This window comes from Lethenteron reissneri, chromosome 10, assembly GCF_015708825.2.
Source record: "Lethenteron reissneri isolate LAM-NWPU_2019-01 chromosome 10, ASM1570882v1, whole genome shotgun sequence".
Classification (NCBI taxonomy): Eukaryota; Metazoa; Chordata; class Hyperoartia; order Petromyzontiformes; family Petromyzontidae; genus Lethenteron; species Lethenteron reissneri.
Genome location: NC_083788.1, coordinates 5,104,301 through 5,117,197, shown reverse-complemented (window position 1 = coordinate 5,117,197; position 12,897 = coordinate 5,104,301). Strand labels below are relative to the sequence as shown.

The following is a 12,897-nucleotide window of genomic DNA, read 5'->3' as shown; positions in this document are numbered from 1 at the left end:
TTGCTGATGGACGTGAGAAATCAATCGCCGTTGCATTGCGCTCGCAGAGCAATCCGTGTGCTGCCTCCCCTCGCAGCGGCTCGGCTCGTTAATTAATCACGGATCGATTTACATTCGCGGAACGCCTCCCCCGTCTTGCAGATTAACACAAAAAAAACGCAACACCGCCACCACCACCACCAGACCACTTGTTTCATTATTTTTATTATTTCATCGACACCAGCATCATCACCATCACCATCCAGCCAGCATTATCTTACACAGCAGCAACAGGAGCGGATGTCGGCAGAGAACGCGGCCCTAGTTTGACTGAACACCTCACACCCCCCCCCCCCCCATTTCTTAGCACGTCCGCCGGCTTCGGGACGACATCGGGCGGCCGCGCGGCGTCAGGCAACGCCGCAGGCTTCGCGGCCTGGGCCTCGGGCCTAGCGGCGGGGGTAGACCACGGCGCTCGGATAGAGAGCTCTGCCGGCCGAGGCGGGGGTTGGTCGGCCAGAGGGTGCGCGCCCGTGGCGGCGCGGCCCGGCAGGACGCGGTGTCGCTGCCACAGGCTTGATGCGGCTTTCGCCATCTTGGCCAGGCGTGAGGCCGACTCGCTGGTGAGTTTGTGTTGGTTGCGGTGGTGGTGGCGATTTTTTTATTATCTCGGTTTTTATTTAAATTTTATACCTTTTGGTTGGTTGGTTGGTCTTATAGCCTGCTCGAGGTGAATCCTTGTCGGTGAGCTCATTTGTGCCTTGAGGGATTGTGCGGTTTTAATTGCGGTGGTGGTGGGTGAGCACCGAGGGTTTTGCTGATGTGCCGCTGTTTGCTGCGTTTTAACGGCGGTGCTTAGAATATTGTGCGGGTTTTTTTTTTTAATGCTGCATTAGCTTTGTTTTGGTTGTTTAAGCAGAATTGTGTGTTGTTTGTGTGTGTTTTTTTGTCAAGAGTTGCATTTAAATTAAGGGGGGTGAAAAAAAAATCTATTGCGTTTTGAGCAAGAATTGCATCGCTTTGTTTCGGCTCCGTAATTTGCGGAATGAAATCCCACATTCTCACACGCGTTGCTTTCTGCAGGTGATGCTGACACGTTGCAATTAATTAACACGATGCTTTAAATGAAACAACAACAGCAACAACATCCTTTACAGCCTAGGGATTTTAAAGTACAAGTTTATGTTTGGTGCATATCTGTGCCAGGAGCAAATTCACACCGATGTTATTAATCACGATGTAGCCATTTCTTCCCAAATGCTTATTATTCATTTGTAGGTCGACATTAAGTTGGTAATTAATCGCGTTTTTGGCCAACGTGGCTGATAAGATCGTTATTCTGACAATTTTGTGCCGTGAATGGTTTTTATTTCATTTTTAAATTCAGGGAGAAATTATTGTAGTTGCGTTTAATGTACATCTACAGCATCGCTTCACTACTGATGTGTGTGCAAATCTGTTGCCGTGCAGATTTAAAATTGGCACGTGTCTAAAGCCACTTACGTGTAAAGGATTCGTTATCCAATAATTCGTTTAAATGATCAAGTTTCCTATTAGCAGGTGACCAAAGCATTAATTAACGACGATTTAATGTAAACTTAGCCCGAAACCTCTGCCAGTTATCTTGCAACACAGTATATTATAACCTACACATCGATATTATAATGCACAGGCACACACACACACAGACAGAGAGTCAATGTATGTGCCGATGCACTACGAAATGCTGTAGTCATTTGCCACGGGAGGTGGGGGTTGACTTGATCATACTTCACCGCATTGGTCAGTGTGGGTTGGTCAAGGCAAAGCGAGGCTGGCCGGTCTCGAACTGGTTGTGATATTATTCACCACTGACGGGGTAAAGGTTAAGCCCTGGCTAGGGGAATCTAACTGGGTTGGCCAAGGTGTGTGGGTGCGAACCGTCGGATATCCGCCCTGACCCCATTGAACGCCCCCCACACCGTTGCACGTTTACTGATTTTCGTGCGTGGTGTCATTTGTCATTTTGTCTCCCTAACCTAGACATCAGAGGTCGCAAACGGGTTTTGATTCCTTACCCGTACCCGGCCGCACCAGGGTCGCAAATGGGTACGTGTACCCGGCCGGGTACGGGTACCCGTTCCCTACCCGAAATGAGTGACAAACGGTTATTCACCAGTGACTCACGGCCTACCCGTACCCGGCCGCACCAGGGTCGCAAATGGGTACGTATACCCGGCCGGGTACGCGTACCCGTTCTCTACCCGTACCCGTTCCCTACCCGAAATGAGTGACAAACGGTTACTCACCAGTGACTCACGGCCTACCTGTACCCGGCCGCACCAGGGTCGCAAATGGGTACGTGTACCCGGCCGGGTACGGGTACCCGTTCCCTACCCGTACCCGTTCCCTACCCGAAATGAGTGACAAACGGTTACTCACCAGTGACTCACGGCCTACCCGTACCCGGCCGCACCAGGGTCGCAAACGGGTATCGGTAGGGTACGGGTATCGGGTACCCGGTTGTGACCTCTGCTAGACATTCAGACGGTCCAGCCTAGTCACATCTGCTCGTGGATCGCATGTGCCACGTCCGGGAATGCGCATGCCCCTTCTTACATTTCTCCTCCTCCTGTGATTGTGTTTGTTATTCTACTGTTTGTTGTGGCAACGTAGCTCGTCGGATTTCTCCGGTGTAAGTGACATGTTCTAATTTATTACGTTTAGCAGCTGCATTTAGGACTGCCTGCATTCGCGTTACGTAATCCAATCAGCGTTGAGCATCTCACGCTTGTTATGGAATTAACCCTAGAGTATTGGCTATTAATCCTCATTGATGGACGGTCACTGTGCCCACCGATGTGATCTATGCCAAGGCAATTACATTGGTATTTCTTTGAGTTCTTAACGCTTACTCGTAGCGACATCATTACGCGTAAAGTTAGCTTAACAATTAAGCGAACACTGGTCGCGCCGCGTTGTGACTTGCTGAGTTTGAGTCCCGGCCACGACTAACATGAGTAGCGTGTAGTAGTACCTGGACCAGTCCTACCCATGGCCAAGACACACTGGTTAGTGCGGTGAAATATGGTCTAGCAACGCCGACAACAAACACGGCGTGGGAGATACCGTCAATCAGGGCTGTACATTTAACTCGTACTTTGGGCGTCATGTCCCGATGTCCCGAGTCTGATGACGGTGGTTTTTGTGGTTATGGTGATGGTGGTCATGGTGATGATGATGGTGGAGAAGGCAGTCGTACGTACTCGTCTTTGGAGACCGCACACCACAATCTGCTGGTGATTTAACAACACTCTGAAATTTTGAGAAGTTGACCAATCTACATTTATGATTTGGCATACGAACACTCGTTCATGATTGGACACAAGAGTAGTCAATAAACCCTTACACGTGTCAAAACCGTAGACATTAACTTGTGTTAGAGATAACAATACTATCTCTAACCCAGGAATTCCTGACTTGAGTCACCGAATTATCTTTTCAAGAGGACCATGCCTTGGCATGTTTGGCTACTAATTACTTTCTGTAGAAACTGCAAAGGTCATTAATGGTATTGACCAAACAACGAAATGCAGAGAGCCCTCCTGAATTAGCCTTGAGACTCGGTGAGGCTTTCCTGGATAAATACTGTGCAGAGCATCATTACGTTATAATTGCTCGTATAAAATATAGACCACACGGTGTGGATAAGAGTCAGTTGTGTGACTTTCAGAAGACGTTCTGTACCGTCATCTTACAATCGGGCTGTTCGCTGATGCGCTCTGATGTTACACCGCTCGCTCTGGGAGTTCCAAATTGACATTTCATTGTTTCAAGACGTGACACAGTTGGAATATAATTGGGACGAAAAGGCAAACGGTGTGTTTCGAATGAAGCGTTGCAAATGAAGCCCATATCAGGTGAGAGCTCCATGTGTGTTCTGATCCCACGAATGTGTCAGTCTACGTGTGTGTGTCTGTGGGGGAGTGGTGATGTAGTGGTTGGTGCACTGCACTACGAACCCGGCGACCCGAGTTAAATTCCCACTCGCTACCAACAGCAGTGGTGAATATTTGAACTGGTCCTGGGCATCCCCTAGGTCGACTCCGCCTTCAGTGAGTACCCTGTGCGGTGTGTAAACATCATCCACTGGGGAGACAAAGGCGGTCGGGCGTGGTGCTGGCCACCTGTACCCTCGTGTGCTGGTGCTGGCCTTAATAGATGCTTGCAAACAGCACTTGTCCCAAAAGTCCGAAGACTGTAGGGGGATCTTTGTCTTTGTGGAGCAATAGTGAAGTGGGTGCATTGGGTTCGAGCACTAGACTATGGACCCGGTGATCATAATTTCGTCCCCGTCTCACCCGCAACCTGCCCCAGGACATGGATCAGGCGAGCACGTTGTCGCTGACGCTGGTGGTGGGCTGCACAGTTTCTTCGCTCGCCCTCCTCTGCCTCATTGTGGTCTACGCGCTCTACTGGAGGTGAGGTCCTCCTCTTCAACCTCCTCCTCCTCCTCGTCTTCCACTCCCTCCCCTCGTTTCTTTCGATGAGAAGAAACAAAACAAATGTTCGGTTATTCGACACTTTGCTTCATTCATCGTGTCGTTTTTCGGGTTTTTTAAATGTTATTTTAGACTTTTAATGGCCTTTTTTTCTTCTTCTTCAAGAAATATAACATATTTACACACTTTTCCACGGGACAGAAATCCCATTGTGTACTGTGTTCGCAGACGCAATAAAAAAACACCCTAAAATGCCCATTGCAAGATCCCCTCCCGTCAGTCACATTATACAGGGCACCCCTCTGTAGCCCAACATGTCAAAAAGGATGGAACACCACCTGTCAACTGAGCCTCCCTCCTTTTTTTGTTTGTTATTTTTTTGCTTTTTTTAACGATCAGACTAGAAAGATGCTCGGTCTTTCAGCACTTTACTTCGTTCATCATGTCGTTTTTTTTTGTTTGCTTATGTGCTCCCTTTTTTTAAATCAAAGATATACCGCGGGTTTCCCGTGTAACATTAGTCCCATTGTGTGTTACCGTGTTCATGGACACCAACAAGAGAACAAATCACCCTCAAAAACCCATCACCAGATCCCCTGCTGCTGCGCTACCAGCATCATAGCAGTGAAGCCTGACCTCCCTCCCCTCCCTCCCCTCCCTCCCCTCCCTCCCCTCCCTCCCTCAAGATCGTTAAACATTTCATAACCATGTTTGTGATGCATGTTAAATCATTGCTGGATTTGGGCCCCACCACACCGTGCAGGATCGTGGGGATTGTTCGACTCGAGTTAAACCAGGCTGGCCAGTGTGGTTTGGTGAAAGTTGAGAGCAAAGAAGTACATTACAACAACGCATTTTGCCACATTGTCCTCTGCTGCCTGCAACGTAGCCGCACAGCAGCCTACGACACCCGTTTTAATTGTGGTGGGTTCCTCGACAACCACTATCCTGGCTTGACGCTGTTCAGCTCGGACCGGTATATGGTCATAGGCGCGAGTGCCTTAAAATTGCCCACAAATGAAACGGCAGCTCGCATTTAAGCGAGGAATTCTGGGAGGCCACGAAGACTCACGAGGTGAGGAAAGCACGTCTTGAGATTCACGTGGACGGCGACGTGCAGCGGCGAAGGAAAAAGTAGCGTCCGTAGGCGTCCTGGTGTTCGGCGTCGGTGGCTGTTGAAGGGGGCGGGGGGAGGGAGTGGTTGTGGATGCTCGTGAAAGTTGAGCCGTATCGTCGCGTTTGAACGCCGCGTGCGTGAGCAGGGTCGTGCGCTCTGAGAGGGCGGTGATCCTCATCAACCTCTGCATCTCCATCATCTCCTCCAACGGACTCATCCTGCTGGCGCAGACGCTCATGCAGCAGAGGGTATGTCTTGCGGGCTGTGTGGAGGGCCCACCAAGGCTCCCTGTGGGTACCTGTGTGACCCTGTGTGACCCTGTGTGACCCTGTGTGACCCTGTGTGACCCAATGTGTTCCGCACATTATTAAGTCTCAACATTTTGTTTTCACGCACTCTTATGAGTCAAGTCTTTTATGAATGCACAGTGATTCTGTTGTATATATTCTGCGTGTCCTGTGTTTTTGCGTGTCCTGTATTAATGTGAGTATCTGCTCTTGTGAGTGTGTGTCTTTGCACGTTGCTTCCCTGTGCGTGTACCTTTGTTTCAGTGCATATTGAATGTCACGTATCCCGTGTGTGTGTAGCGGTTAGTGCGCTGCGCTATGAACCTGGCGACCCGGGTTCGATTCCCGCTCACGGCCAACACAGTGACGATTATCTGAACCGGTCCTGGGTTTCCCCTAGGTCGACTCAGCCTCAAATGAGTCACTGGTGTGATGTGTAAACATTGCCACTGGGGAGACAAAGGTGGCCGGGCGTGGTGTTGGTTACCTACCCCCTCGTGTGCCGTGCCAGCCTTCATAGGTGCTCGCTAACAGCACTTGCCTCTACAGTCTATACGGGGGATCTTTGTCTGCGCATTCTCTCTTTGTAATGCACTGTCGTGTCTGTGTGTGTGCTTTGTGTATTGCTTGCTGTGTGTGTATACCTATTTGTGTTCCATGCGTGTCCTGTGTGTGTATATCCCGCATGTCCCATGTCCTGTCCATCCCTTGTGTGTCCCGTGTCTTATGTGTGTGTGTTTACCCTATGGGCGTCTTCTGCGTGTGTCCCGTTCATCCCGTGTCTCGCGTGTGTATGTGTTTACCCTATGGGCATCCTGCGCGTGTGCCACATGTCCCGTGCGTGTCCTGTGCGTGCGTGCGTGCGTGCGCTTGTGCGTGCGTGTGTACGCGTATGTGCATCTCTCTGCATAGGCCGCGTGTGTGGCCACGGCCGCTTTGCTGCACTTCACGTTCCTGGCGTCGTTCTGCTGGGTCCTGGCCGAAGCGTGGCAAGCCTACACCGCCGTGGGCGGGCGTCTCCGCCGACGACTCATCCACAAGCGCTTCCTGCTGCTCGGATGGGGTGCGGGCAGTCACCAGCATCAGCAGCATCATCATCAGCATCATCGTCAGCATCCTCATGACTGTGGCCATCATTATCGGCAACGTCGGCGGTGGCGACGTCAGCGGGTGCTTCACGGCCATCGGCGTCAACGTCGTCGTCGCTATCGTAGTCATCGCAATGGTTCACGTCATCATCTTCATCCTCGGCGTCATCATGGGCGTCCATCGTTAAGGTCATCAGCATCAGCAGTGGCAGTATCGGTGACATCAGCATTAGTATCATCGTCGTCGTCACCATCCTCAGCATGATGGTTGGCCGCATGATTCTTATCGTCATCGGAGCGATGATGTGTGTCGTTCAGGCTTCCCGGCGATGACGGTCGCCTTTTCCTGTGGCCTCACGAAGATGAAGGGATACGGAACCCACAGCTAGTAAGCCGACCCCGCGTGTGAGGCGGTGTGCATGTGTGGCGGTGTGCATGTGTGGCGGTGTGCGTGTGTGACGGTGTGCGTGTGTGGCGGTGTGCGTGTGTGGCGGTGTGCATGTGTGGCGGTGTGCGTGTGTGGCGGTGTGCGTGTGTGGCGGTGTGCGTGTGTGGCGGTGTGCGTGTGTGGCGGCGTGCGCGTGTGGCGGCGTGCGCGTGTGACGGCGTGCGCGTGTGGCGGCGTGCGCGTGTGGCGGCGTGCGCGTGTGGCGGCGTGCGCGTGTGGCGGCGTGCGCGTGTGGCGGCGTGCGCGTGTGGGCGGCGTGCGCGTGTGGCGGTGTGCGCGTGTGGCGGTGTGCGCGTGTGGCGGTGTGCGCGTGTGGCGGTGTGCGCGTGTGGCGGTGTGCGCGTGTGGCGGTGTGCGCGTGTGGCGGTGTGCGCGTGTGGCGGTGTGCGCGTGTGGCGGTGTGCGCGTGTGGCGGTGTGCGCGTGTGGCGGTGTGCGCGTGTGGCGGTGTGCGCGTGTGGCGGTGTGCGCGTGTGGCGGTGTGCGCGTGTGGCGGTGTGCATGTGTGGCGGTGTGCATGTGCGTGCCTGCCCCTGTGTGCGTGTGTTTGGCGTGAGTGTGTCTGTGTGATAGCAGTACCGTGTCCCCCCCCACCAAACTTTTGCGCCGATGTTTACACCGCACCAGCTACTTTTTTACGTCTAAGGCGACCTAGAGGAGGCCCAGAACCAGCATAGATATCGACGAAAAGAGAATAGGCTTTACCCTTGCCTGCAGTAATACAGGAGGTGTTAAGATGTTCAAACACCAAGTTGACATCAATTGCAAGGCATAACGTCTACATTAATCATGCATGCTTGTGGTAAAACGTGTAAACAAATGTGCTTTGATAACACTGGTCAACACACTTTTTCAGGCATAAGGTATTCCAACGGTTTTAAGGTAATTTTGGGGAGGCTGATTCCAAATCTATCACATCAGGTTTTTGAGATATCAAATATTGCATTTTCAATAAAAACTGCAGAAGAAAAATATTAAATAAATGTGGATATCTACATAAAATGATATTATAAACACACTATCCTAAAAATACAGCACCATATTTTAACACTAAAGCAGTCACTGACTCGCAACAACTTGCATTCATAAGTGACAGAGTTAATTTCGGGTAAAAGCAATGAAAATGGGGTATGCCGATAGCATAAAAATGAGATGTGATAGAGCAAATCTGAGATCAGAGTTGGAATCGGCACCCTGAAATTTGTCTAAAACAGCTGCAAAAGTCCAGGTCAGAAAAAAAGTATTTTTTTGTTGTTGACCAGTGTAATAATGTATGCGTTGGCCTTGAGTCTGGTTGGCCTGCACCAGAGACGGCCTCCTTTATGGCCTCGTCTCGCCAGTGTTAGACCAGAGAATGTCTAAAGGCAAACCGCGGGAAGGGCAATGCAAATATGATAACGGTGTGTTTTAATCGCTCGCTTGAGCAGTAGAAAGCACAGAAATCACTTGCCCAGTTGTAGCCGGGAATCAAATTCGGGTCACATCGCTCCACGTCCCATTGATCAAAGTACTTTGATGTACCATTGGAACCTCATTTGCCAGTAAAAATATGATAATTGGGTTTTTACCCTTCTATCTGGCAACAAAACTGACACCTTTTTTACAAGGAGTCATGTTTACATAGACCACAATACCTGCAGTCATAATGCAAACAAAAAACAATCAACTTCAAGGACAGTGCACATTATCAGAGTTATGTTTTTTGTTTGCATTATGACTGCAGGTATTGTGGTCTATGCAAACATGACTACTTGTAAAAAAGGTGTCAGTTTTGTTGCCAGATAGAAGGGTAAAAAACCAATTATCATACTTTGATGTACTTCTCTTAATGAAAATTCAGGCAAGAATCTACTTTCATCATCGCCGAATCGTGTGCCGTTCCTCGCTACGTTCTGTTGGCACGCGCACGTGCACAGGTGTCCGTGTGCACAAGATGCAAACCTGCCACAAATCTCGGCAGCCTAGGCATCTCCCTCCTCCTTGAACTGCACATCCGCTTCGTTACTTTGTATATACTTCTGTGTGTGTCTCTGCTTTTATGTCTGCGTGTCTCTTTGTGTGCCTGAACGCCTCTATTTTTAAATCCTTTATATTAAGTTCACTTGCTTGCTTGCTTGCGTGCTTGCGTACGACCATGCAAATCTTTCGGTCGTTTTTTAACCCACTTCCCGTGATCCAATCGAGCTGACATTTTGCACACAGACTCGTTGTGCGTGACAATTTGTTTTCGTGAACATTTTTTCCAAAATTCCACACTTTTTAGGAAAAAAATGTATTATATTTAATTACCAATTGCCTAATGGTGGCAGACAATCATCTGACCCATAGGTGGCAGCCATCTCAAGCCAGAGGACGAGAGGACTCGAGCCGCCCCGATGCCCACGCATATAAAGGATTTATAGTGAAAAACTTTTTTTACGGGTTAAATTTTTTCTGTGTCTCTGTTATGTGTGTTTGTCATCATTGCACGTGTCTCTCTGTGTCCTGTGTTTCTGTCTCTCTTTTGCTGTGTCGTGTCTGTGTGTGCGCGTGCACGACTCTTCCCAGCTGCTGGCTCTCTTTGGAGGGTGGACTTCTCTACTCTTTTGTGGGACCGGCCGCTGTCGTGGTGCTGGTGAGTGCATGTGCCCGACTTCGTCAAGAGCTCACACTCTAAGCAGAGCCGAGCCTGGTCAGTGTTTGGACGGGAGACCGCCTGTACTGCCTGTGGTCGGCATGGACTGCGAGGTGGCATGGAGATGCCACGGCAGTACCTCAGCGGATGCTTGAGCGTCATCCCCTCTAACGTGGGGGTTTCCTCCGGGTTCTCTGGTTTCCTGCACAAAAGCCGGATACAGTAAAAGCTTGGATTGCGAGTAACTTGGTCTGCGAGTGTTTCGCAAGACGAGCAAATTTTTTAAATATTAATTTGATAAACGAGCGAGGTCTTTGAATACGTGTAGTACGTGTATACGCTTTGTCTGCCGAGCGTCACGTGATCACAACTGATACACGAGTGCTTTGGATTACAAACACGTTTTCGGAACGAATTATGCTCGCAATCCAAGGTTTTACCGTACTTCTTAATGGAAATGGATAAGATTTCCGGATAAATGTTTCAAAGATAGTTTTTAGACTTGGCGAGGCTTTTCTGGCTAAATAAACAGGCAATGTTATTTTTATTATGAACACTTTCCTGCCAGTGCCGGGTGTGGTGATGATGTTGGTTATGGATATGTGGGTGGTGATGGTGGTGGATATGGTTTTGTGCTGGTTGTGGTAGTTGGAGATGGTAGTGTTCATGATGGTGACGGTGCTCGTGTTGACTGTTGTGATCGGTACTCGTGGTGAAGGAGGCAGTGGTCACGTTGATGCCGATGGTTACGATCGTCATCGTCGCAATCGTTAGCCCTGGTTTATCCACTGCTGGATCAAGTCCTCCACACATTGTCTCCATCCCCCGTCATCCTGCGATGCTACAATCCATCTCGCTCATTGCTCCGTTTCCGGCCACGTCTCTCCTTTAGCTGCCATTCCGTTACCAGTCTTGTCCATTGGCCGTCTTCCCTTCTGGCCGTGATGTGTCTTGCCTGTAGCCGACTTACTTTCCTGTTGACGCTGCTTTGGCAGTGGTGCACAAGCACAAACATTTAGCACTGTGGCGTTAAAAGGAAGAAAAAATATCATCGGCAACATTTTCGGGCATACAAAATATGATTTTACGTTCTATGAGGAAGCGTGGCCATGGCCTGAAACGTCGCCTTTTTTTACATCTATTTGTTTGAAAGCGTGGGGAAGGAATACTCCCATCACTCCCTCCATAGGAAAGTGGCATTTCGGCTTGGGCGCTGCATATATTACGTACCCCCCACGTATTCTAGTTTCGACATCGGCTTCCACGATGGCCTCCTGCTGTAGGCCGCGGTCGCGAGATACTAACTACCTCGCCTGGTATACAAGAGATCGTGGGTTCAAACCCGACCCTGAGGCCTGTATATTCGGAGGTTGTATGTCTCCCGGTTGTCACGGGGATCTTTCTCAGGGTCCTCCAGTTTTTCCCTCCACGTGTAGAAACGTGGCTGCATTAAATGTCCACGTGATAGGCCACTTCGTTGAGCTATCATTTGTAGAAAAAGAGCTGTATAGCTTAGTGGGCCTTACTTGGTAAAATATAAATAGTTTATAGTTTATGCATCGGGCCGCCACAGAGGTGAAGCAGGGACCTCGTAGCTGAGCCAATGTTTGAGCTTCATAGCTCGTCGTATTCCTCCAGAATAAAAAAAAGATATCCGAAAATAAAGATTCTGAAATGTTCTGAGCCTCCTGGCGTGATGATTGCAGTGCCTGGCTTCACAATTGGTGGATCTCACGTGGCAGTTGTGCGAAACTCCCTCCCCCCGTGGGCATCGAGGGAAAGTTGCGGTACGCTGGCTCGCCAGCAGAAAGCGGTGCAGCCAGTCGTGGACTCCACACACCTGTTCCACTTGTACGGGATTGAGCGTTGCCCCCTCGCATGCGTGGGGTTTTTTTTTTTTTTCCGGGTGCTCCGCTTTCACCGCGAACGTTTCAACGCTCGTTGATTGGCCGATAACACCTTAATACATTTAGGACTGCAGAGCTTGGGAGAAGTGGTGTGGGGGCGGAGGGGGGTGATTTGGTGCAGGCTCACTACCGCGTGGTGGCTGCCTTTCCGCGCTCGTTTGTGGTTCCTCCTCCTCACGCTCTCTCTCGTCGAGAGCGAGCGAATACCGTGGCGGTGCACCGCGAGTTGAAATTACAACGGTCTTAAATTTATTATTGTTATCGTTTACGTAGCTCTTCACGCTTCTTTGTGTACTTACAAAAAATGTTTTTCATTTTCTTTTTCAGTGTTCCATGTTTCTGGCCATGCGTCACACATGCATGTACTACATTCCCGCTGTCACTCAAGTGGCAGAGAAGACATGAATATCGAATGCCATTCATACCTCGCTTTTGTCCACCCATGAAAAGGCGTTTGGTTCACTGGATGGAAGCTGTCACCCAAGCTCTCACAAATCAAGGTCTTAATATATATAATGCTAGATATTGAACTTGTCAAAACTGTTTTTACAAAGGAGGGACCGTGGACATTGTGATTGCATGGAGAGAGTGACAACTTGCAATCATATCTCAGCGTGGTGGTTGGTTGTGGTGGATATTAATGGTGGTTGTTCGTATGGGTGGTAGTGAATGATGGCGGTGGTGACGATAATGATGGTGCTGGTGATTGTACCGCTGATGGAAGTAATGTTGGTGGTGATGATCAAGTTGATTTTGTTTCACCAGGGGAGAATTCGAAAGACCGGCATGAGTCTCATTTACAAGAGTGACCTGGGGCATTAGTCTGTCAGTCGGGGACGATGGTTGCTGATGTTTGTGTAATTCCAATTGAGTAATTTGCGGTGTCATTTTTTTATATTTTGGCAAATTTGGACCCTGAGGTTGGCATACAATGGCCGACGCTTGGTGGTGGTCGTGATGTCAGTGGTGGTTGGTGA

The 12,897-nt window shown here is 49.8% G+C and overlaps 1 protein-coding gene across 1 annotated transcript in view; it reads left to right on the top strand.

Annotated features, from left to right (window-relative positions):
- The first annotated feature begins 1 nt into the window (after position 1).
- The window catches only part of LOC133340836 (uncharacterized), a 32,801-nt gene continuing 19,905 nt past the window's right edge, over positions 2 to 12,897 (top strand). The window contains exons 1-6 of the mRNA XM_061549262.1: positions 2 to 602; positions 4,336 to 4,439; positions 5,723 to 5,825; positions 6,777 to 6,927; positions 7,271 to 7,340; positions 9,947 to 10,013. Of these exons, the coding sequence (XP_061405246.1) occupies positions 4,339 to 4,439; positions 5,723 to 5,825; positions 6,777 to 6,927; positions 7,271 to 7,340; positions 9,947 to 10,013 (492 nt within the window). The 5' untranslated portion in view covers positions 2 to 602; positions 4,336 to 4,338. The remainder of the gene's footprint in view (positions 603 to 4,335; positions 4,440 to 5,722; positions 5,826 to 6,776; positions 6,928 to 7,270; positions 7,341 to 9,946; positions 10,014 to 12,897) is intronic.